This window comes from Triticum urartu, chromosome 4A, assembly GCF_056163025.1.
Source record: "Triticum urartu cultivar PI428250 chromosome 4A, HENAU_Tu73, whole genome shotgun sequence".
NCBI lineage: Eukaryota > Viridiplantae > Streptophyta > Magnoliopsida > Poales > Poaceae > Triticum > Triticum urartu.
This window is the reverse complement of record NC_141876.1, coordinates 514605216-514631008: the sequence shown is the minus strand read 5'-3', so window position 1 is coordinate 514631008 and position 25793 is coordinate 514605216. Positions and strand designations below refer to the sequence as shown.

The window sequence follows — 25793 nt, the reverse complement described above, 5'->3', positions numbered from 1 at the left end:
GGCGATGGACCTGCTACGGCGGCAACGGCGGAGACGATTTCCGTTGACGGCAGCGAAGACCAGCGGCGGGAGGCAGCTGGCGATGAGGAGGATGATCCGGAGACCCAGGGAGGCAGAGCAGGCTGAGCGCGGGTGAAGGGGTTCGGAGAATTTTCCAAATTTTGGCCCGGGGATATATATAGCCTGACCCTGTCGGTGTGACCGAGTGGAACAACTCGGTGCACCAAGATGCATAACTGCAAGCAGTTACTGCAACTCGGTGTGACCGAAAGGTTCAAATCGATTGCACCGAGATTGAAAACCTAGATTGACTTAGTGATCTCGGTATGACCGAAATGGATGAATCGGTCAGACCGAAACGCACAAAGAAGTTTTGGAAGTTTAAGTCTATGACGAATCGGGGACTCTGAGTGCTCCTCACACAGAGTGGTTCGAATCTGACTTGATCAAACTTTGTGATGTAGCATGAATAGAGTTTGAGACGAGAAAAACATAGATAGCTAGAGAAGGTTCTTAGGCATTCTTGTCCATCCACTTGGCAAAAGAAAAAGGAACCAAAACAATCAAAACAACAAGTGGATGTCCCCGAATAAGTAAATTATGCAACCAACATGCTCACACAATAAAATGGAAATGAAATATGTGGGAAAGCATGCACGGCCAATTCTAGCATCTATCAAGCAATTGGCGATGACTGGGTCATCTATATATGAGTATATTGACTTAGGAGTCAAATGAGAACATTTGATCATAGGTCATACTCATCGTTTAAGCACAAGTGGGGTTACCACTTTTACATAAAGCGTTGTTGTGTTCACACCATTAGAGTTGCTTTAGCTCAATTCTTAGAGTAAAGCTCTCCCTAGATGTGAGATCCCCCCTAAGAGGGATGAACTAACCTTGGGTTTTGTTGATGATGACTTCATGTAGATGTTAAAGATGTGGATGCTCAATGTTGATGTAGATCATTTGGAGCAATCCTTTGGAGTGAGTTGCACTTTCAATACTTACACGAGTTAGCCCCACAAGGAACAAACAAGGATATCCATAGACACAGAGTGATGCACACACAAGATGATGCCTATGAAAGCATTAGGTTACCTTGTCCCTTATCTTACCAACAAGAGGGTTTGTGACTCCTTGAACTAGTGCAAGATGTGGAAGTTGATTGCACTTGTTCTTGCCAAAATGATAAGAGTGAAGTATGTTGGCGGAGTCACCCTCATGAATTCTCTAGTACTTCTTCTTCGGGATCCACATCATCTTGATGGGAATCCTTGAAGTTGTAGTTGTACTTGATGAAGTAGAACTTGATGTAGTCTTGGGAACCCACTTGACCAAGGCCTTAGGAGCTTCTTCAAATGCATTAATATCCTCTTGAAGCTTATCCTTGCCTTTTTGCTTGTGGTCTTGTGGTGGAAGATCGTCTTGAGCTTGTGTCCCTTTGAAGGAAGTAGGATCATACTTCTTTTGTTGAGGAACAAACTTCGTCTTGGGGTATTGATCTTCTTCCCACTCAACTCCATTGGCATTGAAGTTTCGTTCAAAACCAACACCTTGGTTCTTCCGGTGCCTTCCTTGCTTGTGTACAATTTCCTCGAATTGCTTACTCCCGGCAAGGCTCTTGTAAACACCTTTCTCTATAATTCCCTTCAATAAGCTATTTTCTTGCTCAAGTGTAACTTGGCTAAGAGAATCATTAGTGGAATCAAGAGAACTACTAGAAGCAACAACATTGGATTGAGCATGATTATTGTTACTATTAGAGAAAGAATATTTCTTGTTCTTGTTACTAGACTTGACTTGAGGCATGAAAGTGGATAAGAGTAAACGCTTGGCAATGTAAGAAGAACTTTTCTTGCGAAGATCATCATTGATTGCTTTTAAGAACTCATGCTCTTGCTCAAGGTTGAGCTTTTCAAAACGTAATTTCTCATGAGTCCTTAAAAGTTCTCGATGATCTCCTAAGATAGTTTCATGAGCTAACTTAAGAGTGTTTAGTTCTTTATTTAGAAAATCAATCTTCTCCTTATCATTGTCATTCGTTTTATCTTGATTAGCATGATTAATTGACGTTTCATCATAGTATTCATCACTAGAGTTGTAAACTAGTAAATCATCATCACCTAACAAGTCATCTTCATCACTCTTGAAATCAACATACTCGGGGTGTGATACCTTTGGGCCTTTAGCCATGAAGCATCTTCCAAGTCCTTCATTTGGTGAATCAAATATGTCGTAGGAGTTGGTTGACACAAGTGCTAGACCGGCAACACCTTCATCTTGAGTATATTCGGAGTCGGGGTGATAGCTTCTCTCAGAGTAATTGTCGGAGTTGGAGCGGGATACCCATTCACCAACATGAGCTTGATGTCTTTGTTTTGTGTAGCTCCTTGATGACCTGTCCTTCCTTTCCGAATCCTTGCTTCTCCGGGATGTTCTTCGTTCATAACGATCATCTCTACTCCTTCTCTCTCTTGATGGTGATTCTTCTCTTCTCTTGTAGGGTGTCGTACACTCATTGGAATAGTGTCTGGGTCTTCCACAATTGTAGCAATTTCGCTCTCGACTAGAAGATCTTTTGTCATTGTAGGACCTTGACTTGGAACTTCTCTCTTTGCTTCTACTCTTGTAGAACTTGTTGAAGTTCTTCACCATTAGGCTCAATTCGTCATTGAAGGTTTGTTTCTCAGTTGATGATGTGGGAGCTTCACATGAGGCTTTGTAAGCACTACATGACTTGTTATGGAGCTCCTCCTTATCCTTGAGTGACATCTCATGAGCAACAATTCTTCCAGTGACTTCCGTTGTCTTGAGATCTTTGTAATTGGGCATCATTTGGATCAATGTGCATACGGTATCATATTTTCCGTCCAAAGCTCTTAGGATCTTCTTGATGATGAATTTGTCGGTCATCTCTTCACTTCCTAAGCCGGCGATCTCATTTGTGATAAGAGCAAGCCTAGAGTACATTTCAGCGACACCTTCACCATCCTTCATTTTGAACTTGTCAAGCTGACTTTGAAGCACATCCAACTTGGATTCCTTGACGGAGTTGGTGCCTTCGTGCATATCAATCAAAGTATCCCAAAATTCCTTTGCATTCTCAAGATGACTGATTTTGTTGAATTCTTCGGGGCACAATCCGTTGAAGAGGATATCACAAGCTTGAGCATTGTATTGCAGCATCTTCAACTCTTCCGCGGTAGCTTCATGGTTCGGTTCTCTCCCATCAAAGAATTCACCTTGCAAGCCAATACACACAATAGCCCATACGGCGGGGTTATGTCCAAGAATATGCATTTTCATCTTATGCTTCCAACTAGCAAAATTAGTACCATCAAAGTAAGGACCTCCACGGTGGTAATTTCCCTCGCTAGATGCCATACTCTCCTAGGTTGTGAAACCAAGGCTATGACTACCAAAAGCTATGGAAATCAAGGCAAACGGAGACCAAAGCTCTGATACCACTTGTAGGATCGTAAGTATGTCTAGAGGGGGGATTAGACTACTTGACCAAATAAAACTTATCCTTTTCCCAATTTTAGTTCTTGGCAGATTTTAGCAACTTTGGATAAGTCAAGCAATCTTAACACAATTCGAGCAAGCATGCAACGAGTATATGAGTAGCGGAAAGTAAAGCATGCAACTTGCAAGAATGTAAAGGGAAGGGTTTGGAGGATTCAAATGCAATAGGAGACACGGATGTTTTGTCGTCGTTCTGATAGGTGGTGCTATCGTACATCCACGTTGATGGAGACTTCAACCCACGAAGGGTAACGGCTGCGCGAGTCCATGGAGGGCTCCACCCACGAAGGGTCCACGAAGAAGCAACCTTGTCTATCCCACCATGGCCGTCGCCCATGAAGGACTTGCCTCACTAGGGTAGATCTTCACGAAGTAGGCGATCTCCTTGCCCTTACAAACTCCTTGGTTCAACTCCACAATCTTGTCAGAGGCTCCCAAGTGACACCTAGCCAATCTAGGAGACACCACTCTCCAAGAAGTAACAAATGGTGTGTTGATGATGAACTCCTTGCTCTTGTGCTTCAAATGATAGTCTCCCCAACACTCAACTCTCTCTCACAGGATATGAATTTGGTGGAAAGAAGATTTGAGTGGAAAGCAACTTGGGGAAGGCTAGAGATCAAGATTCATATGGTAGGAATGGAATATCTTGGCCTCAACACAAGTGTAGGTGGTTCTCTCTCAGAAAAGGTAAGTTGGAAGTGTAGGTTCGTTCTGATAGCTCTCTCCACGAATTAAGAGGAGGTGGAGGGGTATATATAGCCTCCACACAAAATCTAACCGTTACACACAACTTGCCAATCTTGGTGGGACCGAATTGATAAACTCGGTCGGACCGATTCAGCAAATCTAGTGACCGTTAGGATTTTCGATGGGACCGACATGCAACTCGATAGGACCGTATGATTAGAGTTAGGGCATAACGTAATCTCGGTGAGACCGATTTTGGTAATAAGCTAACCTGAGAGTTGGTCAGGTAAACTCGGTGGGGCCGATTCGCTCATTTCGGTGAGACCGAAATGTTACGAAAGGGAAACAGAGAGTTTACATTGCAATCTCGGTGGGACCGATCGCTCATCTCGGTGGGGCCGAAACACTACGAAGGGAAATGGAGAGATTACAATCCCATCTCGGTGAGACCAAGATCCCTATCGGTGAGACCGATTTGCCTAGGGTTTGTGGCAGTGGCTATGACATCTGAACTCGGTGGCCCCGGATAGAAAGAATCGGTGGGGCCGAGTTTGACTTTTGGTTTAGGTCATATGTGGATGTGAGAAAGTAGTTGAGGGCTTTGGAGCATATCACTAAGCATTTTGAGCAAGAGCCTCATTAAGCAACACCTCATCCCTCCTTGATAGTATTGGCTTTTCCTATAGACTCAATGTGATCTTGGATCACTAAAATAGAAAATGTAGAGTCTTGAGCTTTGAGCTTGAGCCAGTCCTTTTGTCCTTAGCATTTTGAGGGGTCCACTTTTCTGATCCATGCCATGCCAATCATTGAGCTTTCCTAAAATATTAATCTTGAAATAGCATTAGCTCAATGAGCTATATGTTGTTAGGAATTACCAAAACCACCTAGGGATAGTTGCACTTTCAGTTTGCACAATTATGCTACTGTTATGATTGTGTTTTTTGTATTTTGATTAGTGTTTTTGCCAAGTAAAGCCTTTAGGATCTTGTTGGGTGATAGTTGATTTGATCTTGCTGAAAAACAAAAACTTTTGCTCTCACGAAAATAATTCTCATTTTTAACAGGAGCGTCATAAAATACCAATTCTTTTTTAGAAGATTAATATACAAATTGCTCACGTGTTCCTAATTTTTCACAATTGTTGGAGTTACAGAAGTATTCGAAATATCCAGATTGCTACCAACTATTCTGTTTTTGACAGATTCTGTTTTCTTTGCATTGTGTGCTTGTTTTGATGATTCTATGGTAAGAGTTTTTGCCACAGAAAATTTGGAATACATTAGATATAATGCAAGAATAAAATATGTATGGGTTTGCAACAGTACTTATATTAGTGATTTGTTTTCTTATACTAACGGATCTCACGAATGTTTTGTTGAGTTTTGTGTGATTGAAGTTTTCAAGTTTTGGGTGATGTTACGATGGATGAAGGAATAAGGAGTAAGAAGAGCCTAAGCTTGGGGATGCCCATGGCATCCCAAGCTATTATCCAAAGAGAAGCAAGCAACTAAGCTTGGGGATGCCCGAGTGGCATCCCCTCCTTCTTGTAATGACCATCTTGTTGCTTTGTGGGCCCCTTGTGGCTCCGTATGACCAAATTTCACCTCTATAAATTATCTAAAATCGGGAAACCAACAGAGAGTCACCCGGAACACTTTTTCCGCCGCCGCAGGTTTCTGTTCTTCTGCGATCCCATCTGGAGGCCTTTTCCGGTACTATATCAGAGGGGGAATCGATCACGGAGGGCATCTACATCATCCTTGTTACCTTTCGATAATGCATGAGTAGTTCACCACAGACCTACAGGTCCATAGCTAGTAGCTAGATGGTTTCTTCTCTCTCTTTGATCTTCAATACAATGTTCTCCTCGATGTTCTTGGAGTTCTATCCGATGTAATCTTTATTTGAGGTGTGTTTGTTAGGATCCAATGATTGTGGGTTTATGATCTGAATATTTATGATAAGTAATGGAGTCTTTTCTGAACTTTATTATGCATGATTGTTATATCTTTGTATTTCTCTCCGATCTATCCATTTGGTTTGGCCAACTAAATAAAAATTGGGAGCAATTGTAAACAATACAAGGAAATATGCCAGAGGTTTCACCAACATATACATACATGTGCTTGGGAATAAGATAGACCAATATGCATTGGTAAGATTTGTAAATAATAATAAACTTGTGACTAGATAAGTGGGTGATGCATCCATGCGACACTATGACCAGTTGCCGCATTATCCACTCATCGAGTTACAAGTTTATTATTATTTACTCATATGATAGATAAGTTTATCATTATTTACTCATCATGAGTAAATAATAACAAGCCAATGCATATTTGTCTATCCAACTTTGGCCCTATTCCTTCTCACGGGTTACCTCAGTTGTTGAGGATTTACCAAACCAATGTGTTAATATGTAATGATTGCATCGTTCTTCCCCAAGGAACTTTTATGAGCTAGAGTACTAGCCTTACTATCACCGATCTTCGATGTAGCCTTTAACCCCCCCTACTAATTGTCTCTCCTTTGTCTGACCTTCGGCGCATCCGGTACTAGTGACACCTAGGATCTAGAGGAGGCAAGATCGTTGTACAAACATAATATAAATATAATCATATTGTGACCTCATAGGTGGAACATATATATGCAGGCTACGAGGTTGTGCCTCGATCCTTGGCTATGAGGACTACTCACACATTGCAATTGAATGACAAACAAGAGACATTTTAGATGGTTTATTTGAGGATGAATGGTTAACCGTCTCACAAATATCACCGGTTGCAATGGAATCTCGAGTACAAGTATAATCTAATGGGAGATCGAGGTGGTGGCTGCTACAAAGAGATGACGACTATAGAGAAGACATAGTTGAAGTAGGCGAAGAGAACGATCTAGAGTCATTATCCTTAATATAGTGCAAACGTCCATAATAGGGTTTCAGGGGTGAAGTGTTTATGAATTAGTCCTCAGGCCCAACACAGAAGCGTCGTGGGTGGCCTTCCCGATGCCAATTTTGGGGATACTGTGCCCGCTCATTCCGCATGTTGTATTTGCTTCTGGAGTCACATTTGGTGATCCTATTTATATGGAAATGATCCTCTATTTAAGTAATTTTTGATTAATCATTCAAAAAAGTAATTTATGATTATGTATGAATTTCCTCGTGATTACGTCCATATATTTGTCCTACTTAAAACGAACGTAAGATTATGTTGTTCACCTCGTCCTTCATCCAACCTTGCATAAGTTTCCCCCTCCTTATCTATGTTGTTAAAAAATTCCTTCCATCTCTGGATTTTTGTACTAGTTTTCCTTGAAAACCGTCTTAATTATCTCGTCTTTCATCGATTTATCAAATAAAATTAATTTTTTGTTTGGTAAGCCAATAACTTCTTATCAAGTAAATGATGACCAAATAAAATCCTAAAGTTTATTTAGGTAGATAAATCATGGGCATGATTTGATAAATATTTGTTTACATGATTACATTAATATGGGCCAATAAATCACAGACTAATGTAATTATACTTCCATTGAAATGCACAGGAAATTATCTAGTGAAAAAAACTTTAATACAAGGAGATATGCATACATTTGCAATTATTAATGATCACTAGGCAATTTGAAGTTATAATAATCTCTTCTAATATTAAAGGGGAGTTGGTTTCGTCGCCTCCCCTCCTTCCTTTGTTTTTCCTCCGTGTGACCCCCTCCCTTCTTGGTTTTTTGTTGATTTTTTGGCATTCTCAACCGATGCCACACAAAATTTAAATCAACATAAATAGAGTAACTTTGACTAATCAAAACCAAATCGGTACTTTTTCAAAATCACGTCATGCATTAACTCAATCAAGTCAAAGCAAATCTTCCGAAAATCACAACTAAATCGAAACTTTACTTTCTTCCCCTATGAATACCCAAATCAAATTAGATCTTATCAAAACTTTAACTAAATCGAATCTTTCCTTGCAGTTCCTACCCATACTCAAATCTAACTAAATTTTATCAAAATCTAGAATGTGGTGAATGTAAGGCATATGCCAGATATAATTAGTGTTGATACACTAGAATATGTATGTACCTGTTGCAACACACATGCAATTAGCTAATCATATAGAACATATGAGATCAAGTTTACACTCCGGAAAGTATGAATATAAAGTCTTCTCATCACGCGTCATCTGCTCATTCAGAATGACGAAGACGGTTTTATTTTTCAAAGGCGTTTGTATTGCTGGTTTGGTCAATAGATTTGAGTTTTTTCGAAAGAAAAACAACATTGACAGTTAAAATGAATACCGAAAACCAAGGTGTTATAATGACTTTCGGAACGTATGTGCCCTGACTCCCTATAAAAAGAAAAATACGAAAAAACGGCAGGAGCGCTACCTTTTCATATAGCAGAAGAAAAGAGATGGTTCATGTACAGGGGTGAGAAGTGAAAGGAATTTGACAAAAAAAAACCTAGTCCTCGACACACACACATGCAAATCAACCAATACCCTCGCTGACTTTGTATAATTTTTTCAAGATTTATTATTCGATGACTGAGATGTTGCCCGTGCATTGCGTGGGTCGCCGTGTTAGTTTTTTTTTACTGATAGTAAATAAAAGATAATTTTATTTCTCCCGCTATTTTGACGACCCCTCTGCCGCCAATAGAGCTCCACACGGCGAGTGACGAAGACCATTTCATCTCGAAGCAATATCTGGATCGCATGCACTAGTTGTTCAACAGTTATCCGGTGAAGAATGCACAAACGCACAAAGCATGGCGGCAACTCATCCACACCAAGTCAAGCCTAAAGAAACGGACAAGCATGTTATATAAAGCGAAGTGCCCGTGACATTCCCAAGGCGGCGCATCTCTCAACTCCAGGCGGCGGAAGAAAAGAAGTAGCAAAATGGATCGACGGAGCGGCTGCCGCCCGTAGCATAGCACACCGGCACTTCCCGTCGACAAAGCATCTCCTCCACCGCGCCCTGCCTTTTTGACGCACACACACACAGAGGGGAGAGCCTTTTTGTCTTACGTACAGTGGTCTGGTCTAGTGCTCATCAGCCCACCGCCGCCCCACCAACCGTGGCCATCCTCACCCGGATTGTGCTTTTAAACTCTTGGATCTGCAGAGCTGTGTCCATCGACGATCCCTTTCCCCAATGGCTGCGCGGGTGGCCAAGTCCCTGCTCCTCGTCCTCTTCCTCTCGTCCTGCTCTGCCGCCGCCGTGGCCATCCGGACGCACGGCCGTGGCTACGTGTCGGCGGTCGGCGACCCTGGCATGCAGCGCGACGGCCTCCGCGTGGCCTGGGAGGCCTGGAACTTCTGCAACGAGGTCGGCGAGGAGGCCCCCGGCATGGGCAGCCCGCGCGGCGCCGACTGCTTTGACATCCGTAAGAGCTCGCATTCCCTTGGCTTGCTCCGAGTCAGAATTGCTTCCTGATATGCAATTCCGTCCAAACATTCTTTGCACGCGCATTATTGTTACGCGGATCTGGATGGGAACGATGCCGATATCTACTCTGTTTGCTGTTAAAAATGTCGGTTGTTATGCAGAGGCCACCGACGACGAGCAGGGCCAGCCCGTGTACAAGGTGGTGCACCGCGTGACCGACGCCGACAACGCGCTCCGCGCCGGCGACCCGTTCCCCGGCACATCGGCGAACTCCACCGTCACCGACACCGACCGCTACGCGGCGGCCAAGGAGCTCTACCTCGGCGACCGGTGCCAGGTGCCCGACAGCCCGGTGCCGTGGCAGTTCTGGATGGTGATGCTCAAGAACGGCAACCTGGACACGACGGCGGCCATCTGCCCCGACAACGGCCGCCCGGCGCGCCCGTTCGCGCAGACCTCCCGGTTCCCCTGCCCCGGCGGCACGGGGTGCATGAACCAGCCGCTGGTGTTCCACAACCGCACCGCGCTGGACGACGCCGGCCGGTGGCTCCGCGGCGGGCTGTTCGGCACGTACGAGCTGGACGCCACGGATCTCGGGAGCAGCGACGTGTCCTACTACTCGGTGGTGTGGGAGAAGCAGATCGGCCCGGCGGGCGGCGCCGGCTGGGCCTTCCACCACAAGCTGCGGACGTCGGCCAAGTACCCCTGGCTGATGCTGTACCTCCGGTCCGACGCCACCAGGGGCTTCTCCGGCGGCTACCACTACGACACCAGAGGCATGACAAAGATAGTGAGTGCTTCTGTCAAGTCGTTATCCGTTTTCACAACCACCGGATTTTGTCTGGCGACGTGGTAACTTATTGCTTATTTTCTCTCTCGCCGTGTCAGGTGCCGGAGTCGCCGGATTTCAAGGTGAGGCTGACGCTGGAGGTGAAGCAGGGCGGGGGGCCGAACAGCCAGTTCTACCTGATGGACATGGGCAGCTGCTGGAAGAACGACGGCGCGGCGTGCGACGGCGACACGGCCACGGATGTGACCCGGTACAGCGAGATGATCATCAACCCGGAGACGCCGGCGTGGTGCCAGCCGGGGCGGAGGGACCAGTGCCCGCCGTGGCACACGTTCCGCAACGGCACGCGCGTGCACCGCGACGACGCCGCGCGGTTCCCCTACGCCGCCTACCACGTCTACTGCTCGCCGGGGAACGCGCGGCACGCCGAGCAGCCGACGACGTACTGCGACCCCTACAGCAACCCGCAGCCGCAGGAGATCCTGCAGATCGTGCCGCACCCGGTGTGGGGCGAGTTCGGGTACCCCACGGCCAAGGGGCAGGGCTGGATCGGCGACCCCAGGGCGTGGGAGCTCGACGTCGGGGCCTTGTCGCACGCGCTGTATTTCTACAAGGTAGCGTCGTCTGTCCTTTCCGTCATGTGACTGTTTCTCGTCCGCGATCTTCTAGGGTGCAGCTATGGAGATGAATGATGGCTGATCTCCGTGTGTGTTTGCAGGATCCGGGCACGCCGCCGGCGAGGAGGCGGTGGTCGTCGCTTGACGTCGGCACCGAGATATACGTCAGCAAGAAGGCGGAGGCGGAGTGGACGCTGAGTGGGTTCGACATTCTTGTTCCCAACAAGTGTATCGCATCGCAAGGGGGAACCGTCAGTAGTTGTTGGTAGTGTAGTGTAGGTGAAAGGTCGTTCTCGTACGCAGCACACGCTTCGAAGCAACATGCATGTACGATACGTCTAACAAATGGAGTATCTCGTTCCTTTACGAAACGCTGTTCTGGTTGCATAAACGTACAAGCCCTACCATAAAAAAAAGGCTGTTTTAGACGAGAGTTTATTTCCTCAATCGCCCCTGCACGGGCGACCGAGGGGCTCCAACCGTAACCGTCGGGTCACCGCTCCTTTCTCTCTCTCCCCTCCGTCATTGTCGGCGGTCGGCACCGGGCATAGCCTATGCGCGCAGCGGCGGCGGCGGAGGCACTCCTTCCTCTCGAGGGTGTCTAGGGATGGCAATTTTGCCCATGGGTACGCGGGTACCCTATTCGAAAACAACGGGTATGAGAAAACTTGGAGAGATTTTATACTCACATGTAATGGGTATTCATACCCCAAAACATATGGTAGGGCATGGGTATGAACTTATGCCCATGGATAACCCGATGGATACCCAAAAAATGATAAAAAAAATGAAAATAGTTCCTATAACATGTCGGTCAACATACAATTCCTATGGCTCAACCATAAATCTCGTATTCCTTAAACCGTCCATAGCTCATAGGCCCGTAATCACCTGCTGGCCACTCCTCCTACGGCCTTTGTGACTCTTCAAAAAGATGAAATATCGACTCTTCTCTATTGGACTGTTGTCCAACGATCAAGCTATCCCCACGAACCACTGCTCATACTCCATTGATTCCTCCAAGAGGACTGGCACATGAGGAGGCTCTGCTTGTGCTATACTGCTTGCCCATCATCACTTGATTTGTAAACTCATTTCTGTAAGTGCATGTAGTGCCATCCCTAGTTGGTTTCGAATATTGACGACAAACCTGGTTGAGGGACTAATGTGTTTGTGAGAATTGCAGGATAACACAAGTAGTAGTCCCTCATTGATTCGGTTTACCTACCGGAGATGACCCCTAAAAATGTGTGAAGACATTGAAGATAATGGTGGTATGTGAAGATATTCACATTGAAGACTATGACATGAGAAGACATCGCATGAAGTCTTTGGAGCGCGAAGATATAGTTGTTTCGTAGTTTCATTTTCTTCATTGATTGAGTCTTAGGAACCACCGTACTGTTAAGTGGGGTTCAAGTGAACAAAGTCAGAGTGACTAAAGTGATGCTCAACCAAATCTTATGTCTTCGAGCGAAGACAATGAGAGCAAATCTTATCCAGAGCTGGATAAGTCAGCTTTACTTGTAGCCCAAGTCAAGATGTCGCGTGTGTTTGAAATCTGACCATTGGAACACGTGTCAGTTCCTTAGTGACTGTCGGTGTCAAAACCGGCGGATCTCGGGTAGGGGGTCCCGAACTGTGCGTCTAGGCCGGATGGTAACAGGAGGCAGGGAACACGATGTTTTACCCAGGTTCGGGCCCTCTTGATGGAGGTAAAACCCTACGTCCTGCTTGATTAATATTGATGATATGGGTAGTACAAGAGTAGATCTACCACGAGATCAAGGAGGCTAAACCCTAGAAGCTAGCCTATGGTATGATTGTTGTATATGGAGTTGATTGCCTACGGACTACAACCCTCCGGTTTATATAGACACCGGATAGGGTTAGGGTTACATAGAGTCGGTTACAATGGTAGGAGATCTTGAATATCCGCATCGCCAAGCTTGCCTTCCACGCCAAGGAAAGTCCCATCCGGACACGGGACGAAGTCTTCAATCTTATATCTTCATAGTCCAGGAGTCCGGCTGAAGGTATAGTCCGGCTACCCGAACACCCCCTAATCCAGGACTCCCTCAGTAGCCCCTGAACCAGGCTTCAATGACGACGAGTCCGGCGCGCAAATTGTCTTCGGCATTGCAAGGCGGGTTCCTCCTCCAAGTCCTTCATAGAAGATTGTAAACACCAAGAGTAGTGTCCGGCTCTGCAAAATAAGTTTCCATATATTGCCATAGAGAGAATAATATTAACACAAATCAAATCTGCCAACGTATTCCGCAGTGCGTCATCACACTACAGCCAAGTCCTTCACTCGAATCGTTTTCATTTTTCCACCTCAGCGTGTCTTGCGAGGCGGTTTCCTTGGCACGTCTTGTCAAAGCAAAGATCGTGTGCCCCCCTTTTACGGGATTCTCATCAATACGGACGTGGGTAACCCAATCGTGCCCGTTAGCATGTTTTCTCGATTAAAGGCGAGTCCCAAACGGTTACGGGGAGGGCTCCTGGTATTCAACCTCTTATAAAGAGACCAGGGCCTTACTCCTTTTCTCCAATCCCAAAACAAGTTCGCCCGTCGCCTCGAGTTCCAACACCCTAGGCTCCAGATTCCGGGCGCCTCAGACCTTTGGCAATGTCCGGTTCCGACCTTCAAGGCCGATGGATGCCCTCCTCCGTCACGGAGGAGGACGTGCTAAAGTTGAGAGAGGCTAAGTTCTTGACCGCCGAAATTCTGCACAGGTTGCCTGCTCAAGGGCAGGCTATCCCCAGCCCCCAGCCCGGTGAGAGCGTGGTGTTCGTGTCTCGCTTCCTTCGGGGGCTAGGCTTCCCGATGGATCCCTTTGTGAGGGGACTGTTGTTTTATTACGGGCTGGAATTCCACGACTTAGCTCCGGAATCCATCCTCCATATCTCCTCGTTTATCGTTGTATGCGAAGCGTTCCTCCGTGTTACCCCTCACTTCGGATTATGGCTCAAGACTTTCAAAGTGGAGCCAAAGATGATCAAGGGACGACATGCAGAGTGCGGAGGCGCTGTTATAAGCAAAAATGCTGATGCTCCATGGCCCGAGGGCTCTTTTCAAGAGGAGCTAGGCTTGTGGCAACGAGAGTGGTTTTATATCACCGCTCCCCGGAGCACCAAGTGGGTGGCGCTTCCTGCCTTTCGCTCGGGTCCCCCACCACGGCTAGCGTCATGGGTTAACAGAGGGTTAGATTGGGGTTTGCCCAAAGACGTGCCCTTGTTACAGGGCCGCATTAAGGATCTCTTGGAAGGAGACCTCAGCCTGGTCAAGGTGACGCAGGTCATGCTGATTCGTCGAATATTGCCCGGCAAACGTCGCTCCCTTCGCCTGTGGGAGTTTAATCCAGAGGGACCGCGAGATCTCCAGAATTTCATGGGTGCGACGCCCGCGGAGATGTATAAACTGTTCTTCAGATCACAAGAGATGTGTCCGGATTTAACTGAGGACGCAGGCCTAAGCTGCAATCGCCCGGATACTCAAGTAAGCAACCTTGTGCCCGGACCTTCTATCCTTATAATTGTCATAAACTTGCCCCTAAAAGAGCCGTCCTTTTAAACAGGAGTGGATAGCGAAGGCAAAGCTGATCAGGTGTCCGGCTCCCCTTCCCGAAACCAGGCCGGATCCCGTGCTGGTCAGGATGCTGGAAATAATGCCTTTGGAGGGGGAGGACAAGGAAGCTATGGCCTCCTCGAAGGAGGCTGCTCCGAAGGGAGGAACCGACAATTCCTCTCCTAAGGGGAAGAAGAGAGCCGCCTCTGACGACCCGGAAACCATGGCCTCGAAGCGGGGGGAAAAATCCTCGTCAGAGGGTCCGACGCCGGGGAGTTCCTCGGCCGGACTACGCCCTCAAGGGGATCAGCCCTCCAGCAAGCCGTAAGTAGAGAAAGATTTTCCTTTTGAGGGATGAGGGAAATCCTTGATTTATATCTGAGAAGATTAACCGAATTTTTACCTTGTAGCTCGGACCTCAGCCCTTCTCAGCAGAGCTCGTCTTCGGGGGATCTCCTTCCAGAGATGATGGAGAGCGGGACGCCTCCCCCTGCCGTGCCGCCTAGCGAGGCGGGCGACCCTGAGGTGTCGTCGCGGAGGGTTTCTCCGAATCCGGCAGGGGCGGAAGATAGCTATGTGGCCCCCCGAGGTTCTCCGCGTCCGGCCTTCGAAAGAGGTTGTGGGACAAGTCCGGCACCGTCTGGTGCTCGGACGGAGGAGCTGAAGATTCTGCTGGGGCGAGCTTCTATCTCGGAGGAGCACCGTGCATTGATGGGCACGGTGATTGAAAGGATCTCATCCGCAGAGAGCGGATTGCATGAGACCGTCAAAAGTTTACTGACGGGTTTTGAGGTACATTAGATAATGTACACTTTTGTCAGTTGCGCATGAATAAGATGCACCTTGTGTAGATAGTAGCCCCTGAGACTCTGCGCGTCGTCAAGAAATGACGGCACGCGGAGGATCATAATCCCAGGTCTAAGATGTCGCCTTTGAATGTAGGCGGCATGGTGTCCGGAATCGAGCCGAACTGAAGATGTTGCCGAACTAAAGCGGCAACTGGACGTGGCAGATGCCGACATCACGCTTGTTTAATAAGCGGCTTGATGAGGCTCAAGGTATGTAATTCCTTGGGCGGCATTAGGTAAGAACATTTTTATGCCTGTGTCTTATGATGTGTGTGCTTTGACGCAGATGGTGCGCCCGCCGTGGAGAGTCTTAGGGCAGAACTTGCCCGAGCTAAAGAACAAGCCAGCGAAAGTGATGCGGCCACCAGGAAAGCCCTTGAAGAGCTGAGAGCCGAACAGGCTGCTCATTGCCGAAGCAAGGAAGAGATGGCCAAGATGGCCGAAAATTTAAAAAGCGCTACAGACCGTTGCAGACTTCTTGAAAAAGAAGACCAGGCGAAACAGACGGACTTAGAGAAGGCCGTTGCCAATGCCAAGGACGCGCGCTCTGCGATGAGAGCTGCGAAGGAGGAGCTGCGTCAGGCCGAACAGATTGCGGCTGGAAAGCCCTTTATGCTGCGAAGGAAATTTTGCGATCCAAAGTTTGCTCCGTTGGACCGGATGTGGAGTGTGGAGGATACCTATCTGGATTTGGCAGCGAGTGCTGCTGATGCGACCGAACACTTTCGAGATCAGAAAGATCGCGAAGTGGAAAAGCTTTTCTGGTCGCAGTTTCACAATCCAGAGCGTCCACTGGCAGTGGACGATCGTTTGGCTCAATGGGCCGAACTGAATAGGTTGTCCGGACTCGCCATGAAGTACGTCATGGGTTATCTGTGGCCGGGGAGATCGGAGCCGAAGAGTTATTTCAGCTTGGTGCAGCAATTCCTTGACGCGGTGCCGCGTATTAATGCAATGAAGAGGTCGGCGTGCATAGAGGGCGCAAGGATGGCTCTTCCCCATGTCAAGACATACTGGGCAGAGATGGAGACCACCGTTGTTGCGTCCCGAGATTCGGACAAAAGCCGAGTACCCTCCGAGCACTATTTTCAGGAAATCCTTAAAGGCGCTCATGTAATAGAGACGCAGTGCTCGAAAGATGCTATCTTATGATAGCATATGTAATTATAAAGTAATGTTTTGATAAACTGTAGTGGCCTTTTTATACTTGTGCGTTCAAGTATTGGGAACACCTCCTGTGCGGCCATTTTAAGATATATACAGAATCTGAAAGATGGCAGTCGTTGGCTTCAGCCCCCACGCACATAGTGCGGGGGTGCTCGCAGAAGACGCATTTTCACACTTAACCCAATGTCTTGGTCCTACAAAGGAGGTGATAGCGCAGCGGACCAGGCAACCGGACTATAATGCTTTAACACTTTCACTTAGCCATAGGAGCTTGACAGTGAGACTATTTAGGTAGCCCCTTGGTGGCGACTGCGCTTGCCCGAGTTCGGGGCGTGTATGTGCCTGACCGGGAAGCGGCCCTTCGTTAAAGTGGAGGAATCCGATAGATTCTGATAGGTCATCGAGTGGCTGACCAGTCTCACGCTACATCATGACAGTCAGTTTTCGGCTTTCTCTACTGAGGTGCTCGCCCGGCCGAACCGGGGCACAATCGCAGTAGTTCTCCTGGTGCTACCTTAGCCGATAGAGCGGAACGTAAGGTAGCCGAACTCAGGAACCTGGCAACCCAACATTTGACCAAAGACATGATTCGGAGCTGATGCATATAATGCCAAAACTCGCGACGCCAAACACTCCCTAAGGTGTTCGGTCTTTATGAGTGCGGGCGAAACAACACTCTTTATTATTAAAAAAGCCCCTAGTGTCCAGGTACGTGCAAAAATTCTGACGTGGCCACATGCCAAGACGCCAGCCTCCTCCTTGGTTATATCAGAAATAAAAAACCAGGGGATGTGTAGCAACAAGAGACAGTAAAAAAGGTTTACGCAGGGTCTTAATCTAAAAAGAATCCTTTAGGACGGGTCCCTACTGCACGTCTGCGCCTGTGTCTCCGTTGTGCCGTATCCTGGACGGGTGCCGCACGACGTTCATCTGTAAAAGAGAGGAACTGAGTTGAAGACGAGTCGTGCCGAACAAAAGTTTAAAATAAACAAAGTATAAAGTAAAATATATAAGATTGAGCTTTATTGTCCCTTATTGTATATGCGTGGAGCCCCTAGTGCGGGGGTATATGGCCTCTAGGCCTGCATCAATGATGATTTTGCACCGAACTCGTCTATCCGCGTTCGTGGTCTTGAATGACCTATTTCGAAGTTTTTTGGCCGGTGAGGCCATTTTGCTGTGGGGCTGTCAAAGCGGCCGCATAGTCCTCCGCTTGGGGAGGCGCACTTTAGTGCTTCCCCTTCAAAGAGATGATGCCTCGTGGACTGGGCATCTTAAGCGTGAGAGATGCATAATGCGGTATTGCGTTAAAGCGGGCGAAAGCTTCGCGTCCCAGTAGTGCTTGATAGCGACTTGAGAATGGGACGATATGGAAGGTTAGCTTTTCGCGGTGGAAGTTATCGGCAGAGCCAAATATAACTTCGAACCGGAGAAAACCCATACAATGGGTGTCCGGACCAGGTGTTACCCCTTGAAAGGAGGTTTTGCTGCGGCGGATTCTTGCTGGGTTTATCCCCATGTGATGGATTGTATCCTGATATATCAGGTTTAGTCCACTGCCACCGTCCATAAGGACATTTGAAAACTGGAGTCCGCCAATTATTGGATCGAGTATCAAGGCAGTCCAGCCTACATTATTGATATTTCTAGAATAATCTAGCTGATCGAAGATGATCGGTTTTGACAACCAGTGGCAGGACCCTTTGGGGATGGGCCGTGTGGTGCGTACCTTTACGGGCGCCGCACGTTTTGTTATGTGAAGTGAGTTCACTGTTTTTACTTCTTGTGGGAAGTTCTTTTGTTTCCTGGTGCTCTGCTTTTGGGGTTCTCCTCGTCTTCACTTGGTGTGTCGAGCCCCTTGTGTTCGGCATTGAGTCTGCCGGATTGTTTGAAAACCCAACAGTCTCTGTGGGTATGGTTAGCAGGCTTCTCGGGAGTACTGTGTATCTGACATATCCTGTCCAGGATTTTATTTAGGTTGGATGGATCATCCCTGTTATCCTGGGGGGGCGATTTTTCCTGATTTTGTCGTGAGCCTTTGAATCCGGCATTGACTGCCATGCTCTTCGGACTTTTGTCCTTAGTCCAGCGACGGTCCTTGTTGCATCGCGGTTTTCCGTTTCCATCCCTAGTTTCGGATGTACTTGGGTCGCTGGGGCTGCACCTTGCCAACCAACTGTCCTCCCCTGCACAAAAGTGGGTCATGAGGCTTGTTAGTGCGGCCATTGTTCTTGGCTTTTTTTGGCCGAGGTGTCTGGCGAGCCATTCGTCTCGAACGTTATGCCTGAAAGCTGCTAAGGCTTCGGCGTCCGGACAGTCGACTATCTGATTCTTTTTAGTGAGGAATCTATTCCAGAACTGCCGAGCTGATTCTCCGGGTTGTTGAGTTATGTGACTAAGATCATCTGCATCCGGAGGGCGGACATAGGTCCCTTGAAAGTTTGCTCGGAAAGCATCCTCGAGCTCTTCCCAGCTTCCAATTGTGTTTTCGGGAAGGCTTTTAAGCCAATGCCGGGCTGGCCCTTTAAGCTTAAGGGGTAAATATTTTATGGCGTGGAGATCATCTCCTCTAGCCATGTGTATGTGGAGGATATAATCCTCGATCCAAACTCCAGGGTCTGTTGTTCCATCATATGCCTCTATGTTTACGGGTTTGAATCCCTCTGGAAATTCATAGCCCATGACCTCATCGGTGAAACATAGGGGGTGTGCGGCGCCCCTGTATTTGGGTGTGCCGGATTCTGATGATGGCTTCATAGCGTTGCTTATGAGAGCTTACTTTCTTGGCCCATATATGGGCCTGACTGGGCCATGATGCGAATCCTTAAGTGGGTCGCATGCCGATTTAGGTACGGCGCCGCTTGCCGCTTTATGGGGTCGTCTATCAGACCGTGTGGCTTTCTCATTTTTTGAATGCGAGGGCTCTAGGGCCTCTTCGTCGAATTCAGGCAGTAGCTTTCTTTTCGGATAGCTTTTAGTGCGGCGACTGTCGCCGTATTTATCTGCGGTATTGATTACTTTGCTCCATCTAATCTGGAGTGCATCTTCCGTTGTTTTTAGCTTCCGCTTCTGCTTTTTTAGGCTGCGTGCAGTTGCAACAAGCCTCTCGTGGAGATTTTGCTGCTCCATAAGTTTATCCGGCGTGAGGTCGTCCGGAATGCCGTTTTCGCCGGAGGAGGGATGTTCGGTTTCTCTATCCGTGTTGCCCTGTTCGGACGGTTGCTCTAAGGCCTGCTCGTCGTCTACCGGCTCGTCCTGCTCTATGGCTGGGTTTTTATCGAGGTGGGGCTTGGTTCGGCGTTTACGCCGACGCTTTGATTGCTTTTCGGGGGGTCGATCTCCCGTTCCATCCCCTTTTTCCTCGTTGTCGCTTCCTTTAGGGGTATCCACCATGTACACATCGTGAGATGAGGTGGCTGTCCAATGCCCTATGGGCGTTGGTTCATCGGTATCTCCTGCATTGTCATCCATGCTGTCGATGTCTCCGGAGTCGAAGTTGAGCACGTCGTTTAAATTGTCAACAGTGGCTACCAAGTGGGTGGTGGGTGGGCTTTGAATTTCTTCATCGTCCGTATCCCATCCTCGCTGACCGTAGTTCGGCCAGGGCTCTCCTGATAAGGAGAGAGACTTGAAAGAGTTCAGGATATCGCCAAAAGGCGAGTGCTGAAAGATGTCTACGGCGATGAACTCCATTATCGGCGCCCAATCGGATTCGATCGGCAGGGGCGCGGGGGGTTCGGAGTTCGGAAAGGAGTCTGGATCCTTGGAGTCACGGGCCGTGCAGAGTGCGGGGCTAGAGTTCGGCTCGATCGCTTTTGGGATCGCAGCCCCTGAGGTAACGTCCAACCGCTCATCCTCGATTGGCGCAATAGGCTTCGAATTTGGGGTCGGAACCGATGCGTGTGCGGCCTCCAGGACACTGTCCGGGGCAGAGCTAGATCATGCCCCTCAAGATAGTGCGGCGCGCTTGGCCGTGGCTCGAACCCGTCGAAGATCAAGTCTCCGCGGATGTCAGCCGTGTAGTTTAAGCTTCCAAACCTGACTTGATGGCCAGGGGCGTAGCTTTCGATCTGCTCCAGGTGGCCGAGCGAATTGGCCCACAGAGCGAAGCCGCCGAAGACGAAGATCTGTCCGGGGAGAAAAGTCTCACCCTGGACGGCATCATTATTGATGATCAAAGGAGCCATCGGGCCTAAAGGCGACGACACAGAGGAACTCTCAATGAAAGCACCAATGTCGATGTCAAAACCGGCGGATCTCGGGTAAGGGGTCCCGAACTGTGTGTCTAGGCCGGATGGTAACAGGAGGCAGGGAACACGATGTTTTACCCAGGTTCAGGCCCTCTTAATGGAGGTAAAACCCTACGTCCTGCTTGATTAATATTGATGATATGGGTAGTACAAGAGTAGATCTACCACGAGATCAAGGAGGCTAAACCCTAGAAGCTAGCCTATGGTATGATTGTTGTATATGGAGTTGATTGCCTACGGACTACAACCCTCCGGTTTATATAGACACCGGATAGGGTTAGGGTTACATAGAGTCAGTTACAATGGTAGGAGATCTTGAATATCCGCATCGCCAAGCTTGCCTTCCACGCCAAGGAAAGTCCCATCCGGACACGGGACGAAGTCTTCAATCTTGTATCTTCATAGTCCAGGAGTCCGGCTGAAGGTATAGTCCGGCTACCCGAACACCCCCTAATACAGGACTCCCTCAGTGACCCAGGGTCATTTTGGACAAATCAGGTCGGATTGCCTCCTGGCTATAAATAGCCCACCCCCTACACCATAAATTGGTGGCTGCTCAGAGTTAGTGCACGGCTTTTGTCGTTTGAGAGCAACTCACCTCCGAAGCTTTCGAGAGAGAGAAATCCTTGCGAGGACAAAGCCCAAAACACCCAGAGCCAAAGAGTGTTAGGCATCACTGAAGTCTTTCTGTCCGCGTGACCCGAAGACTTGTTACACTTGAGAACTGTGAATCCTCCAGCCGGTTAGGCGTCGCGTTCTGAGCATCCAAGAGTCATTATGGATCGCCGGTGAACGAAGTCTGTGAAGGTTTGGAAGTCTACCTTGAAGACTTACCTGAGTGATTGGGCGAGGAATGGGTGTCCTTAGCTCAAGGGGAATAAGGTGAAGACACGGTCTTCTGAGTTAAATCTCAGCCTCCCTAACCAGACGTACAGTTGTCACAGCAACTGGAATTGGTCCAACAAATTCTTGTCCTCACCAAGCGACTGGTTCTATCTTCTCCCTCTCTTTATTTAAAGTTTGTCTTTGTGAAGTCATTGCCTGCCTGTGTTACCTATTTGACTTCACTGTGTGACTTCTATTGTTGTTTGGCTTCATACTATCTTCCATCCTGATCATCACTACCTAGCTGCTATTAGTCTTCATGCTTTCACTTCATTGAATACTTGGCTATGGCTTGCCTAGTGTAGTCTACCTTTCGCTGCATGTCAGTAGGTTCATTTCTATTGTTTGTCTTCCAAACTCCCATGTTTTGAAGACGTTCATTAAAATCGCCTATTCACCCTCCCTCTAGTCGATAACTAGCACTTTTAATTGGTATCAGAGCAAGGTACTCCCTTGTTCTGTGTGATTCGGTTTAACCACCTGGAGTTTTAGCTATGTCGACTGCAGGGATAATCAAAGTCTCCACTACGTGCCCTGTCTTCGATGGCACTGATTACCCCTACTGGAAAAATAAGATGCGCATGCATCTTGAAGCCATTGATGTCGATCTATGGTATGTCGTCAAGAACGGCGTTCCCAAGACTGGTGAAGGTGTCACCCCTGCTGATGTCAAGAAGTTCGTTCAACTGGATTCTACTGCTAATAACATCAACTGTGGTCGTCTGACCAAAGGACAGTATGGTCGTGTGAGTGCTCTAGAAACGTCGAAGCTAGTCTGGGACTGGCTCTCCAAGGTCAACGAAGGCGTCTCAACCCAGAGAGATCAAAGGATCAGTGTCATTCGCAACCTCTTCAGCCGCTTCAAGAGAAACGACAATGAGAATGTTCAGCTCACGTTTGATTGCCTCACTGACATCACAAATGAGCTTCATGCTCTCGGCGCCACTGGGATCACCAAGCATGAAATCGTCAAGACACTCCTGAGATCACTTGACAACTCGTTTGACACCCTAGCCCTAATGATTCAAGAACGCGCTGACTTCAAGACACTCGATCCGTCTGACATACTTGAGAGGCTCAACACACATGAGTTTCAGCTATCTGAGAAAAGAGATATCTATGGTCCCAACTATGCCCGAACTCACGCTTTGAAGGCAAAGGTTGTTTCCTCATCTGAAGAAGAATCTGACTGTAGTTCTGGTGATCCTGAAGACATTGGAAAGGAGCTTGCTATGCGTGTGAAGAAGTTCCAGACATTCACCAAGAAGAAAGGCTTCAGAAAGTCTTCACGATCCAGCTCAAGAAATGATGAAGCTTCTGCTCATGACCACAAGAAGAGAACATGCCACAAGTGCAAGAAACCTGGTCACTACATCTTTGAGTGTCCGTAGTGGGAAAATGAAAACAACAAGAAGAAGAAGAGCAAGGAATATGATTCTGATGACAAGAAGAAGAAATCCTCAAAGTCTTCTTCCAAGTCTTCTTCACACAAGAAGAGCTCATCTGGCAAGGCTCGTGCTTTTGTTGGCAAGGAGATGGATTCAGAGGAGGAGTCTGCTTCAGAGGAGGCGGAGGTGGAGTCTGAGGAGGAGTCCGACTCTGGCGTTGCAAGTCTGGCTCTAGCTACAGCCTATGTTGCCAAGTCCATCTTCAACACCGAAGACAATGGCTCCGTCACCTACGCTGATGCTAATGACAAGGACGACTCCACTCCCACCTACTGCTTCATGGCACGTGGTGCCAAGGTAAACTCACACGATGCTTACTTTCAAACATCAAGTGAAGATGACTCTGATTGTGAATCCAACCCCAGCTACAAAACACTTGCTAAAATTGCAACTGAACAATAGAAAACTATGGAACATATTCAAAAACTGTTAGACAAAAGCGATGACCTGTTGGACGCGGAAATGACCCGATCTCAGTCCTTAATTGAAGACATAAAAAAATCTTCATGTTAAGTATGGGGAACTTGAAAGTCGTCATGAAACGCTCTCAACAACTCATGAAAAGCTTTCCTATGATTATCTTCAAAGGAAGCAAGAACTTGAGAAATTGAGAGCAGTTTATGAAGATCTTCAAAAAGAAAACGAGTCACTTCGCGCTCAACAGATCAGTCCCGCTCAAGAAGGATTTGAACCACCATGTCTAAAATGCCTTGAGCGTGATGACTCTACTTCTGTTGCTGAATGTTCTACTGTTGCGACTGTTGCAATATCTTCAACTGTTGATGTGGTAACTAACCCCTCTGTTAAGGATGCCACTGCTATTGCTGATGAAAATGCTAGGTTGAAGACATTGCTTGAGATAGGGGTGTACAAAAGTCTCAAAGGGCATCAGACACTATGTGATGTCCTCAAAAAGCAGATTCTGAACCGAAACCCTAGGAAAGAGTGTGTTGGGTTCGAGAGGAAAATGAATGTTGATGGTTCTTACTGGAAGCCTGAGCAGTACCCCAAAACCACATGGGTTGCTGCAAAGGAACCTTCAGTGGATCCATCCACCCTATCTGGCTTCACTTGTGCTAACCCTATTATCATTGACGAATCCTTTGATGCAAACTATAAACTGTTTAAGAATCAGAATGGTGAAGTGTTTGCCAGGTATATTGGTACTAACTACAGGAATGGGCCACCTATGAAGAAAATCTGGATGCCCAAAAGGTGTCTGGAGAATCTCCCTGTGAATGTCATCATGACACCACAAGGGAAGAAGACAAACCCCAGACCAAAGGCTTCATATGGTCCAAAGGCTTCATACAGACACAGCACTCACCTGAGTCACCCTAACGCCAATGTTTTGCAGGAAAATCATACTCAAACTTATGAATATGAGTGTGTATCATCAAACTGCTATGTTCATAAGACTAAGAACTACTCTGCTTATTCATATGAGTACTATTCGCCTCCTGCAAGGCTATTTGCCAGGGCTCCAAAGCCGAAGTTCTCAGATGCTGGACTTAGACTCATTGCTTCTAAGCCACCCCTGAAGATGTGGGTGGCTAAGAAAAATTGACTTTCTTTTGCAGGGAAAGGTCTCCAGCTGGAAATCAAAGGCGTCAGATGCTATTGCTGGGGACCTAAAACATCTTGTTGGGCGCAAGATAAAATGCCCAAATGGTCTCACTATGTATTTTGTTCCTGAATCGCTTGCCATTCATCCTATCAGTCCTAATCTTGATCTGAGCTTTGATAATCTTCTTGTGCGTCAAATGTCTATGCTTCACAATACTCTTGGTGAAGCCTATCCCCCTAACTGTATTGTAGGGTATGACACCTCATGCTTTAGAATGGATTATGGACAGCGGATGCACTAATCATATGACTGGTGATCTAAGTCTTCTCATGGACTCAACCTTACGTCCATCTGACAAGAGTCACATCACATTTGCTGACACTGGTAAAAGCAAGGTATTGGGTCTAGGTAGAGTTGCAATCTCAAAGGATCAACACATGGATAAAGTGATGCTTGTTGAATCCCTTGGCTTCAACTTAATGTCTGTCTCAATGCTTTGCGATTTGAACATGATTGTGATATGTGGAAAATATCGTTCCCTTGTTCTAATGGAATCTGACAAGTCTCTAGTCTTTGAAGGGCATCGGAAATATGATTTGTACATGGTAGATTTCTCAGCAGGACCACAGCTTGCCGTATGTCTTCTTGCAAAAGCTTCAGAGTGTTGGTTCTGGCATCGGAGGCTAGGGCATGCTGGCATGAGGAACTTGCATACTCTCGCAAAGAAGAAGCACGTCATAGGCATCGAGGGCGTCAAGTTCAAGAAGGATCACTTATGCGGTGCCTGCGAAGCTGGAAAGATGACGAGGGCCAAGCATCCCTCGAAGACAATCATGACAACAACTCAACCCTTCGAACTGCTACACATGGACCTATTCGGCCCTACTCACTACTCTACTCTCACTACTACTGCTTATCTCTATGGCTTTGTCATTGTTGATGATTATTCAAGATATACATGGGTGCACATAATCCTCTACAAGACTGAAGTGCAGGATGTCTTCAGATGCTTCGCCAACCGTGCCATGAACA

At 47.4% G+C, this 25793-nt stretch overlaps 1 protein-coding gene across 1 annotated transcript; it reads left to right on the top strand.

The window, feature by feature from the left end:
• The first annotated feature begins 9062 nt into the window (after nt 1–9062).
• Nucleotides 9063–11453, top strand: LOC147976361 (uncharacterized). The gene is made up of 4 exons (XM_087518736.1): nt 9063–9616; nt 9780–10408; nt 10507–11022; nt 11127–11453. The coding sequence occupies exons 1-4, from the start codon at nt 9385–9387 to the stop codon at nt 11292–11294; spliced, it is 1545 nt and encodes a 514-aa protein (XP_087374862.1). The 5' UTR covers nt 9063–9384; the 3' UTR covers nt 11295–11453.
• Nucleotides 11454–25793: the final 14340 nt, after the last annotated feature.

Coding starts and splice junctions, on each gene's coding strand:
- LOC147976361 (XM_087518736.1), top strand. CDS start 9,385: ATGGCTGCGCGGGTGGCCAAGTCCCTGCTCCTCGTCCTCTTCCTCTCG. Junction 9,617..9,779: donor CGCCGACTGCTTTGACATCC/GTAAGAGCTCGC, acceptor GTTGTTATGCAG/AGGCCACCGACGACGAGCAG. Junction 11,023..11,126: donor ACGCGCTGTATTTCTACAAG/GTAGCGTCGTCT, acceptor GTGTGTTTGCAG/GATCCGGGCACGCCGCCGGC.